General features: G+C 51.5%; 1 protein-coding gene and 1 pseudogene across 2 annotated transcripts; one reads left to right on the forward strand and one right to left on the reverse strand.

Annotated features, from left to right (window-relative positions):
• Nucleotides 1-331: 331 nt before the first annotated feature.
• Nucleotides 332-17,788, reverse strand: LOC120393508. Of its 2 annotated transcripts, XR_005592055.1 has the most exons (3): nt 17,306-17,788; nt 2,204-4,963; nt 332-636 (listed from the first exon to the last, which is right to left on the reverse strand). XR_005592055.1 is itself a non-coding variant. In XM_039518105.1 (2 exons), exons 1-2 carry the CDS (start codon nt 17,606-17,608, stop codon nt 3,641-3,643), a joined length of 1,626 nt encoding a protein of 541 aa, XP_039374039.1. In that variant the 5' UTR covers nt 17,609-17,788; the 3' UTR covers nt 1,659-3,640. The 2 variants fall into 2 exon arrangements, 1 of the variants encoding a protein (XP_039374039.1); XM_039518105.1 differs by lacking the exon at nt 332-636 and having other exon boundaries at nt 1,659-4,963.
• Nucleotides 17,789-17,797: 9 nt separating this feature from the next.
• On the forward strand, nt 17,798-18,739 carry LOC120393498 (annotated as a pseudogene).
• Nucleotides 18,740-26,052: the final 7,313 nt, after the last annotated feature.

Genomic DNA, 26,052 nt, shown 5'->3' on the forward strand with positions numbered 1-26,052 from the left:
GGGCTGCGTAGGGCCCCAGAATAGCTAGGGACGGCCCTGATCCCAGCATAGCTGCCAGCTCCAGGATCCGGGCCAGGCACTGAGGCAATCTGAGTTGGGGAGCGATGTTTTGCAACCTGGCAGCGTTAACGCATTATTAGCATTGCTGTTATTTAATGTATTAATTGTTCAGCTGCGTTAAGATGGAGGAGAGGTGACAAGAAGAGTCGGGGCAGGGACGAATTCCCATTGGAGTGGAACTGGCCAAGTCTGTCCCAGCTCTCAGACTCCTCGGCAGCAATAGAGACTCCTTGGGAGCCGGCTGAAAGGCCATTGGGCCTGGAGAGGAAAGCTCCAGGGAGGTTGGGATGGGAGTGAAATGGAGTTGGGCTGGTGATGTGAAAATGTCCTGATAGAAAGAGCCATGTGAACAGGTGACTAGTCGTGCTGGTATAAATTGTACTTGGTTATGTTATTTCTTTTCTTCCTGTCTAGGGAAAGCCAGTCATGGGGGCATCATCTGAACCTCCATCAGGACAGTGGGTGGAACCGGTGGGGTGTTGTTATCCTGAAATGGGTTAGTGGCCGTCTCTAATCACCAGCAAGTGTTTGATCCCAGGAGGAGAGGTGCCATCGAGGGCAGCTGAGAAACATGTTCTGTAAAGATAGGATGGTAACAAGCATGGAGTCGAGCTGGAGACGATATGGGGAGCGATGTCATTTTGCCTGCAAGTTCCATAACTGGGAGGGACTTCGTTATGTCAGCGATTGCTGTGCTAATGGATGAAGAACTCCCTAGTGTGGAAGGTGATGCCGTTCTGAGCTTGGATTTTGGAATTGTCCAAAGCAGGACAAATGTGATGGGAAAGGTCACTTTCCCAGTGATGGGCTGGGATCGTCAACACAGCCTAAGGAAGCCGGGCATCCAGCTGTTGCTGAATTGCAATGATTATTGGCCCCTAGCTCAGAAAACCACACAGTCAAAGTCATAGAATTTATCCCCAGAAGGACCCACCAGCTCAGCTAGTCTCACCCCCAGTAGGCCTCCCCCCAGCACCCACACACTACACCCAACAATCAGTGTCACAGCTCACAGAAGACTCAACTGACATGCCATGGGGAGTGGCTAGGGGGAACCGAGATGCATCAGTGCCTGAGTTCACTGCAATGGCAGGGAACTGGTTAAGGGAGAGATGCCCAGATAATCCTGGCAAGTGACCCTCATCCCTTGCAGCCAAGGAAGGGAAACTGCTCCCAAGGTCACTGCCAGTCTCACTTGGGGGGGAGGGGAATTCCTAGCCATCCCCAGAGAGGATGATCAGTCAGACCCTGCGCTTGTCCCACCAGGTGCTTGTTCTGCTGGAGGAGCGACACTGGATTATGTTGTGGTAACTGGGCCCACGGCCGGCTCCAGGCACCAGCATCCCAAGCATGTGCTTCCGACGACACTTCTCAAGGGGCAGCACCTTCGGCGGTGGCACTCCAGCTTTTTTTTTTTGTGCTTCGGCGGTGGCGGCACTCTGTGTTTATTTTTTTGCTTGGGGGCAGCAAAAAACCAAGAGCTGGCCCTGCTGCTCAGACCCACGACAGACACACTAGCAAATCCATGCCACGGTTAATATAATTGATTGATTAAGCTACACATGAGAAAAAGGATTGAAATCATTCTGGGACTGAAATGGAGCATTAAGGACGAGAAGCCTAAGCAAGCCCTTCTTTCAGCGTGAGGATCTGGGTTACAGTATCTCGTCCTGGTGAGCAACCCTTTGTATTGGGGACAAAAGGACTAGTTCTGTGGTGGGACTCTGAGCTGATTCTTGTGAATGACGGTTCCCTGTCCTGCTCTTGGCAAGACAGACAGACAGACACAATGCGGGAGAAGAGACAGCACAGTCTGAGTGGGGGAAATGCAGCTTTGGTCGATGCTCTCAGCACTAGGTGCCTGGTCAGTCACAGACGTAGGCTTTGGCGCTGGGCTGGCAGATTGGCCATGTTACTCGTTGTTCTTGCCCCTGGCTCAGGCACCTCATCTGACTGGTATGGCCTGGTCCCTCCCCTTCACTGGCCCGTCTCAGACAGGGCAGAGGCTCCTGTCGTGCTGGTGCCCTGTCATGCAGCTGGCTGCAGGGTCAGGGGAACAGCGGAGAGAGAGATAGCAGAGGAGGAAGAGAGTGGAGAAGGGAAAGAGGGACGTGAGGGGAGGGCAGACAGAGCAAGAGCTCACCTGTCTCAGGCAGGGTGTTTGCTGGTCCAGCAGTGATGGCCAGGTGTCCTCGCCAGGGTGCTGGCCTGGATGTCCTGGTGATCCAGGCTCACCCGTGAAGGAGAGAGTCTCTGGAGTAAACCAGGGGCCTGCTGGCCTTCCCCCCAGGAGTCCATTCCACACTTCCTGGTCCCCAAAGTCTCCCTTTGAAGCTCTAAAAAGGATGTGTGGGGGAGGCGGAATGGAGAATCCCCTCATTAGTTCATTCAATAATTATCCTGATTTCTGACATACCATGTTTGGTCAATTGACCTCTGAGTCTGTCCTCTCTTGCTTTATCAGTCATGAGCCTAATACAGTGCTGGGACTGCATTTTTCTTTGGACAAGTCCTGTCTTTCTGAGCCCTTCTCATAACCCTCCTATCAATTATCACTGTTACAGGTTATTGCAATGTTTTCTGAACTTCCACCCACGCCACGTCCCAGCACGTGATCTGCAGGCCCCAGTTACTCAAGAGTATCTTGGTAAAAGCGAATCTGATTGATAAATTAATGTACAGCAATGAGCCAGAAGGGACCTTTCTAACCATCGTGTCTGAGCTCCAGTCCCACACAAGCCAGAGAACTTCACCTAGTGATTCCTGCACTGAGACCAATACCGGGTTGTTGAATGAGAACAGATCTTTTACAACGATATCCTAGCCTGATTTAAAGACCTGAAGTGACAGAAAATCCATCACATTCCCACTACGTTGCTCCAATGGCTAATCCTCTCACTGCTTAAAATTTGAGCCAATTTTGATTTTAAAAAAAAATCTGTGGAAAATTCCTGCACAAAAGGACTTTAAAAAACCATCTGAATGATGCCATCATTGACTTTACCGTCTTTTCCCCCCAACCAATTCTAATGACAAAGCTGAGATGCCTGTGTTTTGGGTGCACAACATGAGAAGCTTTAAAGGGGATACATTTCAAACCATCTGGGAGATTTAGGAGCACCACTTCCAGTGACTTCTAATGAGACTTGTGCTCCTAAACTCCTGAGGCACCTTTAAAAATGTCCCCCTATGGTGGCTTGTGTCGGAGAGGCCAGGTACTCAGCATTTTGTGCAAACCCACCTTCTTTATAGTGTCTGAAGTCAGGCATCCAAAGTCTGTAGCTGGTTTTAAAGATGGAGCCCAGTCCTGTTACATGGAGACCTTTGAACCCAGGGCAGGTGGTGGAAGAGACTCTCCTGTGGAAATTGCTGTCTAAAATTCTGGGTGGGAGGGAGATTTTTTTTTTAATGGCATTTTAAAATCTAAAGAGACAGATGGAGGAAATGGGCGGAGTTGCTGCAGCCGAGGGGTGGGGCCTGTAGCACTAATAGATGAAGGCAGCTGATTCATTTCTTCTCGGCTTTGGTGTGAAGGCGTCAGACAAGCATCCACTTGCCCCTTCCCTCCCCAGTGGGCATGTCACAGGGTGCAGTACTGCCAGGACTTCTCCGGGTCCCGGATGTAACACCACAGGTAATCATAGCCATGTTTCCCACATCGGTGCTGTGGGGAGCAGCAATAGTCCCAGTTTTTTTCATCATCTGTGTAGCACCAGAAGTATCTTTTCCCATAAAGGCCACATGGATGGTCAGACCGACAGGCCTTCCTGGAGATGGTCTGCATAGAGTAACCGTGGGGTGAGCATTTTGTGATGGAGCCATCTCCTCGTGAGCACTCATATACTTTAGACACTGGATTCACTGTGCACTCCTCTGTACAGCAGTAATCCCAGTCATTCCTGTCAGATGTGTAACACCAGCTGTAGGCGTATCCTTGACACTCACAGCGGGTCTCCTTAACACAGCTCCACCCTGTGGCTGTTACTACAAAGTTCAGCTCCTTGAAGGGGCAGACTCTGTCCAAAGCCTCAGCAGCTCTTGCCAGTCTAGCTACAGCAGGGGCCAGGTTGTCCTGTTCGTACGTCTTCTCAAACTGGCTGTGCCCATCTGCCAGCCTGGAAATACCCACCCGGAACCCAAGGCCCATCAGCTGCATCTTCTTCTGATCCAGGGTCTGGCTTGTCATCATCTGGCTGGTCTCCCTGTCCAGTTTACTCCTCTTCACTAGCTGGGAATAAGGGTCTGTTAGCAAGATCTGGAAGGTATTGTACAAGGCTTTCTTCATTGCTGATAAAACCTCTTGTCCTTTCTGGCTCTTGGAGCCACAGTCATCTGCAAAGACCTCGACTGGCCCAGGAGTCTTGTACAGACGTGATAGCTCTGTGTTTAGCTGCTCCACAGGGATGATTTGAAGACGGGATGCCTCCTTGTTCTCTCCTATGAAGGCGAAGGAGAATTTGCGGTTGTTGTCCCCATGGTCGCAGCAAACAGCTGTCCAGATGTGGCTGGGCACCGACACCTGGTTGTATGGCCGGTTACGGTCCCCTTCTTTGTCCTCCCCCTCTATGGGGATTTTCTCACTGTCGCCGGGAACAGCCCCTGTCACCAGGTAGGGTTTGCCTCCCACATTTCTGCAGCTCCCAGTTAGCTGTGCCTTGAGGGTTTTCTCCAGCTTGGACCAGTGGACAAGGTTGAAGTAGGGGTTCATGGGGATGGCGTTGGTGAGGGTGAAGGTGGCTGTGCGTCCGACATTACACTGGAAAGCGTTTGGGTTCAGGTGGCCCCGGTCGTATGACATATCTTCATAGTCCTTACTGATGGCCTGGCTGGATCTCCACTCCACCAGGCTCAGTGCTGACTCAGACTCCATTGCCATTTCTGGGGACTCATCTGGATGAGCCAGCTGGGGACACACAAGGTCAAAATATCTTGGCTTTGTTTGGGCTTCTCCTGCCTCTTGTGGGATCTCACACACACCCTGGACCCTCCTCTCCCCTAGGATCTCACCCCTGTCCCTCCCTCCCTGGGGTCTTCCTTCCTTTCCTCCATCCCCCAGGACCCCCCTTCCCATGCCTCATCTGCCTCTCCCCCCTTTCCTCCCGGAAGATCACCTCCTGCCCCTCACATCCCCAGGATCTCATCCCACTGCCCCCATACTCCATGCAGCAGGGCAGCCCATGCCAGGGTGTAGTGTAGGAATGTGCTACTTAGGGTGCACTGAGCATGCTCACACAGACTGAGCATGCTCAGTAATATCTGCTGAAGCCACTGCCCTTCTCATTGCCCTTAAGTGGCATAAGTTTCTGCTGACGGCTTTTTACAGGGGTTAATAAGGGGCAAAGGAGGAAATCAGAGGAGAGGGTGGCCAGGGTCTGAGCAGGGCGTGGAAATTGACTGGCCCGGGGGGGGGAGGGGGTCAAGCAGCTGGAGGCAGAGTTAGGGTAGGGGCTGAAGGCAAAATTAGGTATGGGGGCGAAGGAGCTTGGTTATGCTCAGGGGTGAGGCACTGCCCGAGGGTGACCCAGGGCAAAACCTGGCACATGTGGGGCACAGCGGGCAGCAGTTACCCCAGTGGACCGAGACACCCGTGTTTGCAAAAATAGTGTGAGTGGAGCAGAGGAGCAGTTTTATTCCCTTCCCACAGTACGGTGCATCTCAGCCTGGGCTTCCCAGGGCTGGGTTCTTAGAGGCGCTGGCAGCCCAATGCCTCGTGACTGCTGCTCCGCTCTGTCTGATCTCACCTACTGAGGTGCGGCAGGAGACTTAATTCAGTGAAACCGGGCCTTCCCTACACCCCCACAAGGGGCTGTACACATCCCCCCCCCAAATTTCCCCAAGGCCCCCTCCCCTCATGGTCAATTAGTTACATGCAGCGTTGCCAATATAGTCATTGGTTGGAAATTTGAATTGAAATTGAAACATTAATACACATTATAAAAACATATGCAGTGTATGATAAAATACTTGTTTCTGAAAAAGTATAATAGGTTTGGTGTGAACCAAGACTAGCTTCCTCACACAGCTGTTGTTTTTTCTGACAATGTTGGCACATTCATTTTGGCAACGTTGGCCAATATTATCATTTAAAATTATGTTTTGTAAGTGTAAGCCTTCTGCCCGTCTGAGTTGGCAGCAGCAAGGGCCGGGTTCAGTCTCCAGGGGTTCCATTTCAATAACACAACGCAAAACTGGCTCGAGCCCCCACCCAGTTACCTGAGACAATTACATACCACCCCCACCCCCAGGCACCTCCAGGAGGCAACACTTCCCCTCTCGCAAGCACAGAGTCTGAGTGTAGCAAAACCCTTTTAATAAAGGAGGGAAACAATGTGGCATTACGTTGGGGAAACACCACAAACAGGATTCATAACACAAACCATGAGCAAAAGACCCACCTCCAAGTAAGTTTTGACAGTGTCCTGTTCCCCTCAGGGTCTTAAGTCCAAATCACACCAAAGTCCAACAACCCAAAAGTCTCTGTCCCTGGTCAGTGCCACCCCAGAGTTCAAAAGTTCATCTGCAGAGTTTTACCTCCCCAGCCTGGGTGGAATTGCAGGCGGGGGGGGGGGCACACACGGTGTTAAGGGGCACCTTACTTGGTCCAAGGCTCACTGCCCCGCCTCTCCGTGGAGTTCTCCTGCAGCCTTCACCACAAATACCTCTGCTCCACCAGCTGCTCCACTTGCTGTTCCGTGGGCCGCTCCAACTGTCCCACAAGCTGCTCCACTCCACCAGCCATCCCATGAACTACTCCAGCTATCCCTGCAAGCTGCTCTACTCCAACCACCCTGCAACTGCTCTGCTCCCCCACTAGTTAACACAGCACTCAGTGATCTCAGGTCAATAAGTTTAGCTCTTTTAATAATTTGTGCTGGTGCACCATTGGCCCAAAGAGAATTCTGCTCAGCACCCTCTAGCTAGATTCTTAATGGAATCAAAATTAGCTCTGCTATTCAGCTGTTGAGAGGGAGGTACAATTCATAGAATCATAGAACTTAAGATCAGAAGGGACCATTATGATCATCTAGTCTGACCTCCCGCAAGATGCAGGCCACAAAAGCTGACCCACCCACTCCTGAAATAATTTTCTCCCTTGACTCAGCTGTTGAAGTCCCCAAATCCTGATTTAAAGACTTCAAGTAGCAGATAATCCTCCAGCAAGCGACCTCTGCCCCATGCTGCAGAGGAAGGCGAAAAACCTCCAGGGCCACTGCCAATCTACCCTGGAGGAAAATTCCTTCCCGACCCCAAATATGGCGATCAGCTGAACCCCGAGCATGTGGGCAAGACTCTCGAGCCAGACACTCAGGAAAAAGACTTTCAATATCCCAACATTGACCCTCGGTACTAATTACCAGTGGTGGCACGTTATTGACCTATTGACTAAATCACGTTATCCTATCAAACCATTCCCTCCATAAACTTATCAAGCTTAATCTTAAAGCCAGAGAGGTCCTTCGCCCCCACTGTTTCCCTCGGTAGGCTGTTCCAGAATTTCACTCCCCTGATGGTTAGAAACCTTCGTCTAATTTCAAGCCTAAACTTCCCGACTACCAATTTATATCCATTTGTTCTCGTGTCCACATTAGTACTGAGCTGAAATAATTCCTCTCCCTCCCTGGTATTTATCCCTCTGATATATTTAAAGAGAGCAATCATATCTCCTCTCAACCTTCTTTTGGTTAAGGAAAACAAACCGAGCTCCTCAAGTCTCCTTTCATACGACAGGCTTTCCATTCCTCGGATCATTCTAGAGGCCCTTCTTTGTACCCGTTCCAGTTTGAATTCATCCTTCTTAAACATGGGAGACCAAAACTGCACACAATACTCCAAATGAGGTCTCACCAATGCCTTATATAACGGGACTAGCACCTCCTTATCTCTACTAGAAATACCTCGCCTAATGCAACCCAAGACCGCATTAGCTTTTTTAACGGCCACATCACATTGCCGACTCATAGTCATCCTACGATCAGCCAGGACTCCGAGGTCCTTCTCCTCTTCCGTTACTTCCAACTGGTGCGTCCCCAGCTTATAACTAAAATTCCTGTTAGTCATCCCTAAATGCATAACCTTACACTTCTCACTATTGAATTTCATCCTATTACTAATACTCCAGTTTACAAGGTCATCCAAATCTCCCTGGAGGATATGCCGGTCCTTCTCCAAATTGGCAATACCTCCCAACTTCGTGTCATCCGCAAACTTTATCAGCCCACTCCTACTTTTGGTTCCGAGGTCAGTGATAAATAGATTGAATAAGATCGGACCCAAAACCGAACCTTGAGGAACTCCACTGGTAACCTCCCTCCAACCCGACAGCTCACCTTTCAATACGACCCACTGCAGTCTCCCCTTTAACCAGTTCCTTATCCACCTCTGGATTTTCATTTCGATCCCCATCTTTTCCAATTTAACCAGTAATTCTTCATGCGGTACCATATCAAACGCCTTACTGAAATCAAGATATATTAGATCCACCGCATTTCCCTTGTCTAAAAAATCTGTTACTTTCTCAAAGAAGGAGATCAGGTTGGTTTGGCACGATCTACCTTTCGTAAAACCATGTTGTAATTTGTCCCAATTGCCATTGACCTCAAGGTCCGTAACTACTCTCTCCTTTAATATTTTTCCATGACTTTACATACTACAGATGTTAAACTAACAGGCCTGTAGTTACCCGGGTTACCTTTTTTCCCCTTCTTGAAAATAGGAACTATATTAGCTAATCTCCAGTCAAATGGTACAACCCCCGAGTTTAGAGATTCGTTAAAAATTATCGCTAACAGGCTTGCAATTTCACTCGCCAATTCCTTTAATATTCTAGGATGAAGATTATCCGGGCCGCCTGATTTACTACCGTTAAGCTGTTCAAGTTTGGCTTCTACCTCGGATACTGTAATTTCCAACCCCGCACCTTCATTCCTATCAGTCACTCTGCCACTATTCCTAAACCCTTCATTAGCCTCATTAAAGACCGAGGCAAAATATTCATTTAGATATTGTGCCATGCCTAGCTTATCCTTAATCTCCACTCCGTTTACAGTTTTAAGCGGTCCCACTTCTTCTTTCTTGGTTTTCTTCCTATTTATATGGCTAAAAAACCTTTTACTATTGGTTTTAATTCCCTTCGCTAGGTCCATCTCTACCCGGCTTTTGGCCTTTCTCACTGCATCCCTACACCCTCTGACCTCAATAAGGTAGGTTTCTTTGCTGATCCCTCCCATCTTCCACTCCTTGTACGCTTTCTGTTTTTTCTTAATCACCCCTCTGAGACGCTTGCTCATTCAGCTCGGTCTAAAACTGCTACCTAAGGACCGTTTTCCCTTTCTCGGGATACAGGCCTCTGACAGCTCCTGCAACTTCAACCTGAAATAATCCCAGGCGTCTTCCGCCTTTAGATCCCTAAATATGTTAGTCCAATCCACTTCCCTAACTAGTCGCCTTAATTTAGTAAAGTTAGCCCTTTTGAAATCGTAAATTGTTGTGCCAGGCACTCAGAAGGATCCCATATGATCAGGTACACACCCCTGTCCCAACCACCCTCCATTCACTGGGTTTTGGAACCCATGTCCCTTGTCTAGCGAGTGCTACTTAGGTGATGGTGAGACCCTCTGTCATAAAACAGTTTCATAGTCTCTCATTCACATAATCAGGGTAACAACACTTTATTCCTCCTACCCCAATAACAGAGAAATTGGGGATTGCACAGCTGTCAAAGTTACCATTTTGGGCTGCCATCGACGCATGCTAGGTGGGGTGGGTATGCTTATGCAAACAAGATCAGCCCCCAAAGTTCTTTTCCACACTTGCCATAATTCACCACCAGATGTCAGGGTAGAGCTCATCCTGACTCTACTTACATAAGCAAGGTCTGAATGAGTTCTCTGCTGACAGCTAATGATGAGCCGGGGTAGGGAAAAATCTTCAGGACCAGACTGTATTTACATGAACTCACTACTCTGCTTAGGTATCCATCAGAGAGAGCTGTGTTGTCCCAGTGACCAATTTTGGCTGGTGTTGGGAGTTCCTGGCTAATAGCCATTGATGGACATATCCTCCAGGAACTTATCTAGTTCTAGTTTTGGCCTTCACAACATCCCCTGGCAAAGAGTTCCACAGGGTGACTGTGCATTGTGTGAGGACATTCTTCCTTTTGTTTGTTTTAAACCTGCTGCCTATTAATGTCATTGGGTTTGGATGACTCCTAGTTCTTGAGTTATATGAGGAAGCTTTTCACTTTCTTCATACCCAGTCAAGATTTTATAGATGTCTATCACATCCCCCATTAGTCGTCTCTTTTCCAAGCTGGAAAGTCCCCCAGGTCTGTCTAATCTCTTCTCATATGGAAGCTGTTCCATAGACCTAATCATTTTAGTTGCCCTGTTCTGTACCCTTTCCAACTCCAACATATCTTTTTTGAGATGGGGCGACCGGGACTACATGCAGTATTCAAGATGTGAGCGTACCCTGGATTTATACAGTAAAAGGGAAGAAGTTTGGTTGGCCAGACTGATCAGCAAAGCCAATGCTGACAAACTATGTGAAAAGACTGCAACACACCCAGCCTCAGGACTGCACCAACATGCAGAAAGCCTTATAAGCCAGTCACTGTCAAAGCCAATTTTAGAATACTTAATGAGGCTGTTAAGAATTCTGGAGACACAACACAGTTTATACAAACAAACGTGGATGTCACATCAAACTTTCTATTTAAACAAGAGATACCACACACTACAAACTGGAGGCCAATGTTAAGTTCATTGTCACATATTAATCCTGAAGCTGAACACTGGTTCCGAACAAGACCGACAAATGCTCACTAGCTTTCTGCAAGAAACTCAACTGACTGGCTAGAAGCATGTGGTGCAACAGTGAAAGACTCAGCAGTTAAAAAAATGAAGACCTCTCTCGCCGCATTTAAAAAAATTCCACACATGGCTGATGAACGCACTGATGCAAATGGGTGTCAAGTATTAAGTCATTGTGTATGTTATTCTGATATCAGTGGTAGGTTAGTAGATGAATTTCCAGATGTTCAAGTTATAGAAGACACATCAGCTTCAGCTGTGATAACCCACATCTTAGAAGAGTTAAATGTTTGTCGGGTGAACCCCAAACAGATGGCTGCTTGTGCATTTGATGGAGCTGCAAACTTCTCTGGAAGACATGGTGGAGTGCAAGCTTTGCTCAGAGAAAAGTGTAACCCTAATCTCTCCTATACACACTGCAGAGGCCATCTACTCCAGCTAGTGCTAGTATGAGCTGCGGAATCTTCAAAAGGGATTAAAAAAGCTACAAATCTAACATCTTCATTATACTCTTTTTCAGCAAGAGTCCAAAAAGACTGAGAAACAGGGATTTATATAAAAATAGAAATACTATATAAACATTTTTAAATATGAAACTAAAACAAACAGCAGTCTACACAAACAGCAATGGAGCAATAGTCCTCTGGGATATTTCGGTGATGTCGTTGTGGAAGTGCTGCATCTAATTAGTGGAATTTAGTGTACTGTTACTATTGTGCATTAGACCTCTTTCTTTACAGCATCAACCAGTCCCAACTCCAAGTTCAACCCCCACTGTGTTACACATTTTAAAAAAGCGTTTGTTACTGACTGTTTCTTCGTCCGTCTGGTGTGGTGTCAGACTCTCTGTTGTTGTGTGGGGTATTGTGTAATGTCATGCATAGCCCAGTGCCAGTGCCCTTGGACAGGGTGGGCTGCAGGCAGCACAGAGCACACACACAGAGGCACAGTCACTAGGGGCAGTGGGTGTGGTGTGTGGTGCCTGCTTTCCTGTATGCTTTGTTGTGTGCAGTGCTGGTGCCTGATCCTGCCCTGGATAAAGGGCAAAGGCAGGCTTCATTCTTTCCATGAGGGTCCCGAGGATCACTGTAGGCATCTGCACATCCCCAACCGTTTATTTTGTGGTCCGGGAAGAAAGTGCCTGCCTGGGCGTCTAAACAACAGACAGAGTTCCTGACACACACGCGCGTCATTTGCCTGCCCCCCCCCGTTGATGTTGGTAAAGCAACCCCCCCCCTCCACACACACCATGCAGCACATTTGAAAAGTAGCCCTTAATGTTAATGTACTGGGCTGGGCTGGTGTGTGGGTGATAGGATGGATCTCCAGCCCCCACCCAGCCCCACCCCCGTTTGGGATTCGAAGCCATCTATGATGCCCTGGACATTGGCCCAGTCCTCACCTTTGAGAGCAGTTGCTCAGCTTGCTCGTGGATTGCGGCTGAACAGCACAGCAAACAGCATTTGCACATCGCCAAAAAGTGGTGCCAAAGTGGTTCGCTACTGACCGGTGCAAGTTTCCAGAGCCAGATGGCCACTCCAGCTGCCACAGGCGGGCTGCTCGCATCCTTGTGTCCTGCAGCTGGCAGGGCAGGGCAGGGCAGTCACAGCAGTTCAACACAGTCAAAGTGAAGTTTCGCAAGTTGAAGTTCCACTCCAGACCTGCAGACCTGCAGCCTCCCACCATATGCGGTCTTGCAGCCTGCCCCAGAGTCCAGCTCCCAGAATTCCGTCCACACCCAGAACCACACCCATTGCCACCACTTCCACTGCATGCATTGGGGTGAAATCCACAAATTCATGGGCAGCATTTAGTATGGATACACAAATTCGACTTATTAAGGTCGAATCCACAAATTCGACTTAAGTAGATTCGAAATAGTCCTGTAGTGTAGACAAGCCCTGAATATCTTGGAAAATATAGAAGATACACTGGGACTGAAGTTCAAATTAGTCCAACTTGGGAAAATCCACTGGCTTTCTTATGAGCAATCCTTGGCTGTTGTTTTAAAATTATTGTTAGGATATCGATATTCAGGCCAGTTTGCAAAGGCCTATACTTTAAGAATTTAGTTGTATTCTTATCACTTAGCTAGTTATAGAGATATAAAAGAAAGAATCAAAAATCACTGTCTGTCTGTGTAATGGTCTTCTCTTACTGTGACAGTCTGAGGCCCTGTTTAGTCATATTGTAATCAGGCAATCTGGGGCTGTTAGGAAGGTGATCCGATCTATCACCTCCAGAGAAATGGAGGAGCCTAAAAGATGTAAAAGGAAACTTAGTTTGATAGCAGCCTGTATGGCAAGAACTCACTTATCAATAGACACAGCTGGAAAAACCTTCTGTCTGTATAGATGTAGTTGTGAAATCCTCACTTCTTTATTGTTTTGTATGTTTATTTGCATGGTCTCTGTCTGGTTCTGTGATTGCTTCTGTCTGCTGTATAATTAATTTTGTTGGGTGTAAACCAATTAAGGTGGTGGGATATAATTAGTTAAATAACCATGTTACAATGTTAGGATTGGTTAGTTAAATGTCAGTAAAATGATTGGTTAAGGTCTAGCTAAACAGAACTCAAGTTTTACTATATAGTCTGCAGTTAACAGGAAGTAAGGGGGGGCGGGGGATGGGAACAGGGACTTGGGATGGGGATGGGGATAGGGGAATTGGGATCATGTTTTGCTAAAGTGGGAAATGGGAACAGGGGATGGGAACAGAAACAGGGACACAGGCAAGGCTCTGTGGTGTCAGAGCTGGGAAGGGGGACACTAAGGAAGGAAACTGGAATCATGCTGGAAGTTCACCCCAATAAACATCGAATTGTTTGCGCCTTTGGACTTCGGGTATTGTTGCTCTTTGTTCATGCGAGAAGGACCAGGGAAGTGAGAGGGTGGAGGAATAAGCCCCCTAACAATTACTGCAACTGTTATTACTGGCTTTGGAAAGTATTTACCAAGATGGGACGGATCTAAGTGAGGCTGGTGGATTATTTTTGCTACTAAGTTCAGAGAACACAATTGCCACTATTTCTTGTAAGTCTGTTGTTGAAACCCCTTGGGTCATTAAACCATGCCATCCAGGCACCTGCTACAACAGTAGTAGATCTCTGTCCAGCAATGGAAGCTACACTTGGATCAATCAGAGCTATCCATTGAAAACTTACTGGAAGAAGCAAAGACTTCAGTCCAGAAGTTGACTAATTAGGGCACTGTAGATGAGCAGACTCACTCCTGCGGCACCTCCTGCTGGTCTGTTCCAGGAATTAGCTCATTCCAGCTCTGGAGCGCCCTCTGCAGGCAGTGATCCGCCTGTCCTCTGGGCCCTGTGTCCCTCCCTGGACCCTGGTGCCCTTTTACCTGGGGTGCTGCTCCCTGGCAGTAACCCCTTTCTCTCAGGGTCTCCTCTCCCTGGGAAACCCCCACCCTCTATCCCCACCTCACCTCAGTGTATGGCTACTGCCAGTCATTGTCTAGCCCCGAGCCCTGGGGCAGGCTGCAGTACCAGCCTACTCATCACTGGCAAGGAGGGTTTGGACCTGCTGCCTTAGCCTACCCCTGGGTTACCCCCTGCAACTCCCAGTACCTGTTAGCCCAGTGCTAGGCCACAGCCTGGGGCTTTCCAGGCTGGAGCTCCCCAGCTCCTCTGCCACTCCCCAGGCCTGCTCCATTCAGGTAATTTTGCCTCTAGCTCCCTGCAGCCAGGCCCATCTCCCTCTACAGCCAGAGAGAGACTCCTTAGCGCCTGGCTCCCAGCCTCTTATATAGGGCCAGCTGTGGCCTGATTGGGGCATGGCCCAGCTGTAGCCACTTCCCAATCAGCCCAGCTTAGTAGCTCCCAGCCACAACCTTCCCCCAGGGCTGTTTTAAGCCCTTCGGGGCAGGAGCAGGGTAAGCACCGTGCTACAGGCACGTATATTCACTCCTTAAACGACAAAGACAAGAAGTCTTTGTTAAGCCAGCTGAAATATAGAATCATAGATTCATAGAAGGGACCTCAGGAGGTATCTAGTCCAACCCCATGCTCAAAGCAGGACCAATACTCCGCTAAATCATCTCAGCCAGGGCTTTGTCAAGCCAGGCCTTAAAAACCTCTAAGGAAGGAGATTCCCTCACCTCCCTAGGGAACCCATTCCAGTGCTTACAACACTCCAACTAATACAGCCCAGAATAATGTTTGCTTTTTTTGCAATAGTGTTTCTGTTCAATATATTCATCGATGATTTACATAATGGCATACAGAGTGCACTTATAAAGTTTGCGGATGATACCAAGCTGGGAGGGGTTGCAAGTGCTTTGGAGGATAGGATGAAAATTCAGAATGATCTGGACAAATTGGAGAAATGGTCTGAAGTAAATAGCATGAAATTCAATAAGGACAAATGTGCTCCACTTCGGAAGGAACAATCAGTTGCACACATGCAGAATGGGAAATCACTGCCCAGGAAAGAACACTGCAAAAAAAGTGTGGGGGGGGGCATAGTGTACAACAAGCTAAATATGAGTCAATAGTGTAGTTGCAAAAAAAGCCAACATCATTCTGGGCTGTATTAGCAGGAGTGTTGTAAGCAAGACACGAGAAGTGATTCTTCCGCTCTACTCCGCGCTGGTCAGGCCTCAACTGGAGTATTGTGTCCAGCTCTGGGCACCACATTTCAGGAAGGATGTGGACAAATTGGAGAAAGTCCAGAGGAGAGCAACAAAAATGATTAAAGGACTAGAAAACATGACCTGTGAGGGAAGATTGAAAGAATTGGGTTTGTTAAGTCTGGAGAAGAGAAGACTGAGAGGGGACATAACAGTTTTCAAGTACCTAAAAGATTGTTACAAGGAGGAGGGAGAAAAATTGTTGTTCTTAACCTCTGAGGACAGGACAAGAAGTGATGGGCTTAAATTGCAGCAAGGGAGGTTTAGGTTGGACATTAGGAAAAACTTCCTGTCAGGGTGGTTAAACACTGGAATAAATTGCCTAGGGAGTTTGTGGAATCTCCCTCACTGGAGATTTTTAAGGTTGGACAAACACCTGTCAGGGATGATCTAGATGGTGCTGGTCCTGCCATGAGTGCAGGGGACTGGACCAGGTGACCTCTCGAGGTCCCTTCCCATCCTGTGATTCTATGACCAGTTACCAGCAGATGTGCTGATGAGAAATTATCTGGATGACTGGCCAAATGGTGCCCAGAGCACCCTGGACCTTACCAGGGGCCAGAGCCACAAAGCGCCACCCAGCCCTCATTAGGGCCACAGACCGTCACGCTTGGGGCTAGCGAGCTGTCACCTCCGGCTTGGGGGAACTGTGCTTCCTGGGGCAGAACTGGATGGGGCTGAGGCTGAGACTATGATGTGGGGAAACTGAGGCCCAGGCAAGCAGTGCTGTGACTCCAGTCCCCATCAGCGAGGAGGGGAGGGATGGTTCACACTCCCTGCCCCAGCAGTTGAATTTCAGATGGAGCTGCAGAAGGATCCCTCCTCAGAGACACTGAGGGCCCTGTCTGGTTGCAGAGTGGCACGTGCACCCCCTCCCCACCCCCGCTTAAGGAGGATGGCAGGGAAGGATTCCTGTACCAGGAGTGGGGTACCACCTGAGGCAATCAACTCTTGGGGGGTCAGGAGGCAGCTGGAGGTCCCCCAGAGGTACCGCCGCGGGCCACTGTACCTGGCCCATGACCTCCCTCTCTCCAGGGGATCCAAGCAAAGGCTGCTGCCAAACTTCTACTGGCCTGGAGACTTTAACTCTGTCCAGCAGCTCTACAGGTCCTGCGACCCCTGCCAGAGGGTGGGGATGGCCCGGGACAAGGGGAACGCAGCCCTGCGAGCCCTCCGCCCTGCCCAGCAGAGAGGCACATTTTCAGAAGGTGGCTATGGAAAGAGTGGGGCCCCTCAGCAAGGCAACCCGGGCAGGGAAGAAATGCATTCTGGGGGTGACAGATTTCATCACCCAGTACCCCGAGGCGGTGGCTCTGTCCTCCAGCGAGGCTGAGACTCTGTGGCAGACGTGCTGCTGACCATTCTCAGCAGACTGGGGTTCTCGCGATGTACCTAGGGGGCTCGTTACATGTCAGCCCTGCTCCGGTGCTTGTGGGCGAAGTGTGGGATCCGGCACACCTGGATATCATCCTATGTCTAATGAATCAGCTAACACACTACCCTTCCCCCACCCTTCCCCCAGATCTCACCCTCTGCCCTTCCTCCTCCAAAATCTCCCTCCCTCCCCATGGATCTCACCCCCTCCCCCTGGGACATCATCCCCCCGTGCCTCCCTCCCCTGTCCCCTTCTACTCCTCTGTGCACTGCAGCTCGGTGTCACTTTCAATTTCTCACTTGAGGAGGGACTCCTTCCCCTTTTCCTTCTCCACCCCTTCCCCTTGCACCCCCTTATTCACAGGCTCCTGAGCGATTCCGACCCCTGAGTGCATCGTGCAGAGCGCTGGGACTGACCTGGGGCTCCACGAACCACTGGCTCCTCTTCTGGGCCTGCCCTGGGCAGTTAGGCTCACCCAGGGTGTACGCCGACCAGCGCGGGATCCGGTTGGACCTGTCATAGAGGGTCGCAAAGTGGTACAGATTGCTGTACCTCTGGCAGATCTCGGCCGTGTCGGCCGTGGCAAAGCCACGTGGCTCAGCATCTCGGTAGAAATACTTGTTGCAGCCAGAGAATGACCCCACTTCAGCCAGCGCCAGCCCCGGCCACAGCGAGACGCAGCCCAGGAGCATCAGCCAGTCCATGGTTCGATGAGACATCAGTGCTGAGTGCTGGACACCTGCAATCTGTCAGACCCCAGCTAGGTCCCCTCCTGTTTATAGGCTCCTGGGAGCTGCGCCTGATTCTAGTTCATTGCAGGCCTCCTGCTAGGGGCTGTCCAAGAAAACACAGTCACCCCCCTGCCAGGCCTGCGCCATCTGTTCACAGATCAAGGTGAAATCTGAACCATGCCAATTTTTGGAGCCAACGTTAACATGCACCCAGGGGATGTTGGTCTCTGTCCGCCTGCCCAGGCTATTGCTGGTGAGACTTCTGCAAGAAGAGTAGAAATGGATCATGGGACCAGCCTTGCTCATTGTGGGGAGACAGATCAAAGCGTTTTAAGCAATGAGGGATGTCTGAGAGAGGAACAGAGTGGCGCAGTGGCCGAAAAAGAGATCCTTAAACACAAGATGTCGCGGATCCACAGGATCAGGGCTACCCCCAGCTTTTAAACAGTCCCTTGGAGGATCCCCATGTCAGTGGGCCAGACCCCAAGGGGTCCCACTCGTCCTTCAGGATGGGTGATGTGGTCTCACCACCTCCTGGCCTGAGCTTTTGGGCTCCAGCCCTCCAGCTTCACACTGTGAGATCTGCCCGGCAAGGCCACTGGAAAGAGGAGCCATGCCAGCCAAGGGGCCCCGCAGAGCACCCAGGTCTTCAGGCAGAAGAAAACAGCTACTGCTGTAGCTCACTGCAAAAGAGGAAATGGTCTCATTAAAGTGAATGGAAGACCCCTGGAAATGATTGAGCCTAGAACCCTGCAGTATAAACTGCTTGAACCTGTTCTCCCCCGGGCAAGGAATGCTTTCCTGGTGTTGACATCCGAGTCCGTGTTAAGGGTGGTGGCCGTGTAGCAGAAATCTACGCAATTCATCAAGCTGTTTCCAAAGCATTGGTGGCTTATTATCAGAAGTATGTTGGCGAAGCTTCCAAGAAGGAAATCAAGGACATCTTAATCCAGTATGCTGGGACCTTACTGGTTGCAGATCCTTGTCGTTGCAAGTCCAAGAAGTTTGGTGGACCTGGTGCTCATGCATGCTGCCAGCATTTGCCGTTACACCTGGCAGCCCTTTCCCAACACAGCAGGGTTTATTTGTCACCTGGGACCCAGCACAGGGAAGCCCTGAGATTAGCAGAGACAAGCCGTGGTTAAGGTTAAGCCAGAGCACATCCTGGCCAATGCCAGGCCTCCCTGGAACTATCTCAGCTCTCGCTGTCTGTCCCGGTGCCTTTGTCTGTCAGTCCCAGGTGCGAGCTCCGTGTGTCTGTGAGCTCAGCACTTAGCCCCTCCACCTGGTACTTTTCCCCTTCGCCCTCCTGCTAGGGGTCATAAGAACATAAGAAAGGCCGTACCGGGTCAGACCAAAGGTCCATCTAGCCCAGTATCTGTCTACCGACAGTGGCCAATGCCAGGTGCCCCTGAGGGAGTGAACCTAACAGGCAATGATCAAGTGATCTCTCTCCTGCCATCCATCTCCATCCTCTGACGAACAGAGGCTAGGGACACCATTCTTACCCATCCTGGCTAATGTTCTTATGTTCTTATGGGTCTTTGCTGGGCTTCCCTGCACAGAGGTGGGGGGACCTCCTTCCTCCTGGTCCTTGGTAGCTAGGTGGGAATGAGAATTCCTTTGTCTCTCCCGCTCCTCCATTCACTTGTGTGCATGCTGTCTGTGTGTTAACAGCTCTGCTCTCCAACCAGGTGACTGCATGTGTCACACCCCTTGTCCCTTCCCTTCACACTCAGTACGTAGCTGTGCAAAGCCCACAGATACACACAGGAACCTGAAAAATATGACCAGTATTCTCACATTTGTCACACCTCTTCCCCCTTCCAGGCCAAACTGAGCAAAGCCCCTTTAACCAGCAACCACAGGCAGTTTGAACCCACAAGCACTATCCAGAGATGCCAACAACAATTTCCCATCCCAGGGGTGTTGTGTATTTGGTTGTCATGGGTTTGGTTACTATGGCAACTGAGTTAGACTATTAAGGGATAGCTCAGCCGGTTTCAACCGGCTGAGTGAGCTCTTTGTGTCTGTAAATAAAATGGAGGTTTTGGTTAGCTGTCTGCTCTCTGGCCTCAAGTGATTGCTTCCTACACCGGCTGCCCCAAGGATATAACAAGGGGTGTCTGTCCTACCAGGCCCTTTCAGGATGCTTACAGCCCAGTTTCCAGTGCACGGTTCAGAGCAGTTCTAGGTCTGGGCTGTCAGATAACACTTGTAGGGTGCACATGGGGAGTTTTCATGTGGCTCTTTGGCCACCCTGTGACACTGGCAGACCAGATGCCAGCTCATGCGAGAGCCCCAGGTCAATCTTCAGAGGTTCAGGAGTGGGACTCGGGGTGTCAGCCCCATGACGGGGTGGTGGGGTAGGGGCTTCTGCTCTGTGGGGTTGCCACATGGGGAGTGCCTGCCAGGGCTTGGGGCTGACGCTCCTCTCCCACTGAAGCCCCGAGCCCCAACAGTTGCCTCCCATGAGGCTGAAGCCCCAATACCCCCCTCCCTGCTGAGCAGAAACCCCTACCCCCCACCCCTGCCACAGGCCAGAAGCCCTGAGCTTCCCCCAAACAGTCTGGTAGGCAGAGAATGGGGGAGTGTGTGGGGGACTTTAACTATAAAAGAGCCGCATGTGGCTCACAAGCTGTCCCCCCCCCCCCCCATAGATCAAAGTGACTGTTAACTGTATAAAAGTGTATTTGGTGTTTAAACTTCAAGAAAACCAGTGGGGTGTTTTGTGCATTGTGTTCACTGATCTGCACCCATTATAACGCAGCAGCGAATATTTACATTGTGTTACCCTGGTAACTAAATGACCCACCAAAGATGCAAATGAAGAACATGAACAGAAAAGTGCTAATTGCAAAGCAAGTGGCCACTGTGTGTGACGCCTGGAGGTCAAAGACTCAAAATCCATCCCTCACTCTCCGTGGAGGAAAAGTCCCCGTGGGGAGTGACACTGTCGGCTTGTTCGCTCTCAGAAGAAACTAGAAGTGCGGATTCAAGGCAGGATCTGGCTCTCCAGACTGTTTGGACTCTCACAGGGAAGGGTACCAGATGCAAAGGGAGATCCCCGGGGTAGTCTGGGGACCTTGAAAAGACTGTTGGGAAAGTGACAGTTTATTCCAGCACTGCCATCGTCTGGAATTACAACCCGTGACTCACTTGTACATATATTTTACCTGCTTTAAGTATCAGAGGGGTAGCCGTGTTAGTCTGGATCTGTAAAAGCAACAAAGAATCCTGTGGCACCTTATAGACTAACAGACGTTTTGCAGCATGAGCTTTCGTGGGTGAATACATCTCTTGCATCTGAAGAAGTGGGTATTCACCCACGAAAGCTCATGCTGCAAAACATCTGTTAGTCTATAAGGTGCCACAGGATTCTTTGCTGCTTTTACCTGCTTTAACCTCTCAAGAACTTTCATTTCCTTTTCTTAGCTAATAAACTTTTAGTTAGTTTGCTATAGAATTGGCTGCCAGCGTTGTCGTTGGTGTCAGATTTGGGTACCAGTTGATCTGGGGTAAGTGACTGGTCTCCTGGGACGGGGCCAACTGGATGTGATATTTGGTATAAGTGACCTTTTCTGTCTGGGTGGCAAGAGAGACGGGAGAGTCTCAGGGGACTGTCTGTGACTCCCTGGTCAGACTGGTACTGTGACCCAGGAGTTCATGTTTGTCACTGGCGTGGTGAAATCTATAGAACCCACCACCAGTTTGGGGTGTCTACCTTGTTTTCTGACAGTGCCTTGAAGTCGGCCCTCACGGCTGTGAGCCACTGCAGACAGAGTGACCCCCGCCCCCCCCCAAAAAACACCTTTGGGTTTGAAACTGGGCTAGGGTCCTCTCACTACCTCCTCCCCCTCGTCTGCCAAGGAGTGCGAAGGGGGGGCCATGAACCCACCTTCCTCCATGTGTCAGCCGGCTTGGCTGCAGCCTGGGGGGGTCTTTACCCCTTGGCTGGGGGAAGGATTGACCCTATGAGTATTTGGGAGATTCAGTGTGGGTTTGTCCCCCTGCAAGAATTGTCTTAACCCAGTTGCAGGGGTGGCAGGTTTGTAGAAATTTTGGTGGTGCCCAGAACCCACCCCCGCCCAAACTCCGCTCCCCACCTGCCCAAGGCTCTGGGAGGGAGTTTGGGTGGGGAAGGAGGTCTGGGGTGCAGGCCTTAGGCTGGGTAGGAGATTGGGGTGCAGGGTGCAGGCTCTGGGAGGGAGTTTGGGGATGGGATGGGGTGCCGAGGTGTGGCTGCAGATGAGGGGTTTGGGGTGTGGAAGGGGTTCAGGGCTTGGGCAGAGGATTGGGGTGTAGGGGGTGAGGACTCTGTCTGGGGCTGGGAATCAGGTGTTTGGGGTGTTTGGAGCGGCTCAGCGCTCGGGCAGGGGGTTGAGGTGCAGGGGGATGAGGGCTCTGGCTGGGACTGGGGATAAGGTGTTTGGGGTGCTGGAGGGGCTCAGGGTTCGGGCAGAGGGTTGAGGATGCGGTGGGGGGCGCTGAAAGCTCTGACTGGGGGTATGGGTTCTGGAGTGGGGCAGGGCTGGGGATGAGTTTGGGTGCAGGGTGCTGCTCCGGGACAGGGGCCAGAGAGGAGGACTCCCCCCAGCCCTTTCCCTGCCGGCAGCAGCGAGCTCTGGGGGAGGAGCCCCCCTTTCCCGCCTCCCCCAGCAGCACACTCACCCCCACCACGGTCACTGCATGTGCTCCTGGGGCCCCTCTCAGGTCCAGGAATGTCCCTCACCTCCCCCGTGGTGGGTGCCGGGGGGTGCTGTGTGCGCCTCCTCCCCTGCTGTTGCCCCGCACTGTAGCTTCACTTGGGGGTGAGGGGTGGGGCTGCCTCTTGCCCAGCCTGGGGCAGGAGCAGTGACTGCGGGGCGGCGGGGGGTCGGGACACCTGTGCTGCTGGAGGGTGCTGCCGGAAAAGGGAAGGGTCTGAGGGGGAAGGGCAGGCTCAGAGTCAGTCTGCCCTGGCAGTGAAAAGGGGGCGCTAGGACCCTGAGGCTGCAGTTGCTGCAGGGCGACAGCATGGAGCTGCAGGGAAGAGGCAGCATGTCAGTTTTCAGAGTAGCAGCCATGCTCCGGGCCCCGGGGGCAAGAGGGGGACAGGGGAGGCACGGGGGGAGGGGGGGACACCCGGCCCCAAATACTGGTGGAGCTGGGCCCCTGGGCTCCAAATACTGCTGGTGCCCGAGCACCACGTGGCTATGGAACTCGCCGCCCATGCCCAGTCGTATCTCTGCGGCTCTGGCAAAGGGGCCAGCAATGTGGGGATCCACGGGGAAAACATGGTGGGTACTGAGCACCCAACGGCAGCCAGCCCCTCCCTCCTCCCAGCACCTTCCTCCCACAGGTGAACCCACCGCTCAACTCCTCCCGTCCCCTCCAGCACCTCCAGCCCACCACAATCACACTGGCGGCTCATAGTCATCCTGTGGTCAACCAAGACTCTCCAAGGTCCTTCTCCTCCTCCGTTACTTCCAGCTGATGCCTCCCCAGCTTATAACAATGGTTCTTGTTATTAATCCCGAAACATAGGCGGCGAGTTCTATGGGCCCATGGAGCCCAGGCCCCACCAATAATCCCGAGGGTGGGCCCAGCTCCACCAGTGTTTGGGCCCCAGGCCCTGTGCTCCGGGGGTCCCCGCGCCAGCAATGTGGGCGCTCTGACCTCAGCGCAGCTCTCCCCAGCCCCGGAGAGGCTCCGGGGCTGACTTGGCTCACAGCCCATTGGCCGGGAACCCCAGCCAATGGGAGCTGCCGGGGGCGGTGCCAGAGCTGCCTGGCCGCGCCTCCACAGCAGGGAGGGGGAGGGAGCCACAGGCAGCGGCTCTCAGCGCTGGGCAGAGTGAGCAGCAGGGTCTGTCGCTGTCAGACAGACACAGCCGGTGAGCTCTGGGGGCAGCCAGACACACACACACAGCTGGGGGACAGACACACACACGGACACAGCCAGGGGGTTGTGGGACAGACAAACACAGCCAGGGATGATGGAGACAGACACACACAAGGACACAGCTGGGGGTTGTGGGCAGGGCCAGCTCTAGGTTTTTTGCTGCCCCCCGTCCCAGCCCTGGGCTCCCCCCTGTACCCTCCTGCTGCCCCAGTCCTGGGCTCTCTCCCCACCCACACACACCCCCTGTCACCCCAGCGCTGGGCTTCCCCCTTTCCTCCCCACCAGTGCCCTCCCTCCACCCTGCTGCTGCCCCAGCCCTGGGCTCCCCGCCACCAGTGCCCCCCCACACCTCCTGCTGCCCCAGCCCTGGGTCACTGGTAACTCGCTCCCAGGGTGGGTCGTACAGCCGGAATTTTGGATGTGCACAAAACACAGACAGGATTGGTTCCCATATGCTTACAGAGCTGCAGTAAAGTGGAACAATTTTCAGCTTGTGTGATTGGAGGATATCTGGATGCATATTATAAGACTGTCCTCCATAAATGAGGAAAAGTTGAGGAGCCTTTATTATTCTTTTGTTCCACTCTTTCTTTCTATGGGGAATTTGCCTATGCAATATCACTGTCTTCCTTTCAAACAAACAAAAAGGCAATGGCTGTTGAAAATAGCAATTCCAGTGCTAATAAGCATTTCTTGCTCAATTTTATCCCTTTAAATCCCAGCCGCCGCCGCAAAGCCTGCGGGCAGCGCAGAGCCCTCTGACTCCCGGCCGCGGCTGGGATTTAAAGGACTCAGGGCTCCCCGCGGCTGCCAGCAGCCCAGAGCCCTTTGAATCCCAGCCCCTGGCCGCTGATTGCCCCCTCCCCAGACCCCTGCCCCAATTGCCCCTCAGGACCCCCACCCCCTATCTAAGCACCACTGGTCCTTGTCCCCCGATTACCCCCTCCCGAGACCCCTGCCCCTAACTGCCCCTTGGGACCCCAGCCCCTATCTAAGCCTCCCTTCTCCTTGTCCCCAACAGCCCCCTCCTGAGACTCCACCCAACTTCCCCCCAGGACCCCACCCCCGACATGTCCCCTGATTAACCACCTGGCCTCCCATGCCTATACAATTGCTGCCTGTCCCCAGCCTGCCCCTCCGAACCACTGCCCCCACCAACCCCCTGCTCCTTGTCCCTTGACTGCCCCCCGGAACCCCCTACCCCTTCTCCAACCCCCAAACTGCTTACTGTGCCACTCAGACCAGCGTGTCTGGCTCCATGCAGCTCCAGACAGTTGCTGCCATGCTCCCCCATGGAGCCCACAGCCCTCTCCCACCCCCAGCACCTGCCTTCCAGATTTGAACACCTCAAAATTCAAGCTCCATTTGGGCAGCTTTTACTTCATTTCTCCCAAATCAGTTTCCCCTGCAAGGTGCCAACTGAAGGTGTTGGAAAACAGAGAGATCGGGTGGCCTCCTAATGCCTGGAAAAGAGACAAAGGCCAGAGGAGGGAGTGTCAGTGCCTGTGCGGACTTCTGGGAAGTGCACGGTGTGGAAGGGGATGCTGGGATGCTTTGGAACATCTCCATACAAAGCCAGTCAGGACTCTGGGGGAGCCTCCTCTCTGAGCAGACTGTCTCCAGGGCAAGAAGCTTACACCTTCCTGGGTCTGACCTCGGAGCATTCAGCATGCCCTTCCACATCATGCACTTTCCACAGCGAGTCTGCCCAGGCGGGTCCTGGGGCAACCAGAGGTCCCTGCACCCCAACTCCGCAGTCAGATGTGACTCTCAGCCAGACAGTAAAACAGAAGGTTTGCAGGTAAATATGCCCAATGGTCTGGGATGAGATCTGAGTTACTACAGAGAATTCTTTCTTGGGTGCTGGCTGGTGAGTCTTGCCCACATGCTCAGGGTTTAACTGATCACCATATTTGGGGTCGGGAAGGAATTTTCTTCCAGGGCAGATTGGCAGAGGTCCTGGAGGTTTGTTGCCTTCCTCTGCAGCGTGGGGCACTGGTCACTTGCTGGAGGATTCTCTGCACCTTGAGGTCTTTAAACCACGATTTGAGGACTTCAATAACTAAGACATAGGTTAGAGGTTTGTTACAGGAGTGGGTGGGTGAGATTCTGTGGGCTGTATTGTGCAGGAGGTCAGACTAGATGATCATAATGGTCCCTTCTGACCTTAAAGTCTATGAGTCTATGAGATGACGGGAACACAGTTTAAACAGAGCTTGTTGGTACAGAAAACAGAACCCCTCTGTCAGGTCTATCTTAGGGGGTGGGGAGCCCAGAACCAAGTTCTGGGTCTCCCCCCATTTCCCCAGCCAGCTCCAAACTGACACTCCCTCTTCTGGCCTCTGTGTCTCTTCCGGACAAGGAGGCCACCTGATCTCTTTGTCCCCAACACCTTCAGTTGGCATCTTGCAGGGGAAACTGAGGCACCCACACAGTATTCAGAGAAAATATTAACATTCCCACTTCATCACAACAAGTGCAACAAAATATAATACTGTATATTGAAGTAGGCAAGTGCTGCTTCTGACTTTCCACTTTTAATTGACCCT

The sequence above is a fragment of the Mauremys reevesii genome, unplaced genomic scaffold, assembly GCF_016161935.1.
Source record: "Mauremys reevesii isolate NIE-2019 unplaced genomic scaffold, ASM1616193v1 Contig21, whole genome shotgun sequence".
Taxonomy (NCBI): Eukaryota; Metazoa; Chordata; order Testudines; family Geoemydidae; genus Mauremys; species Mauremys reevesii.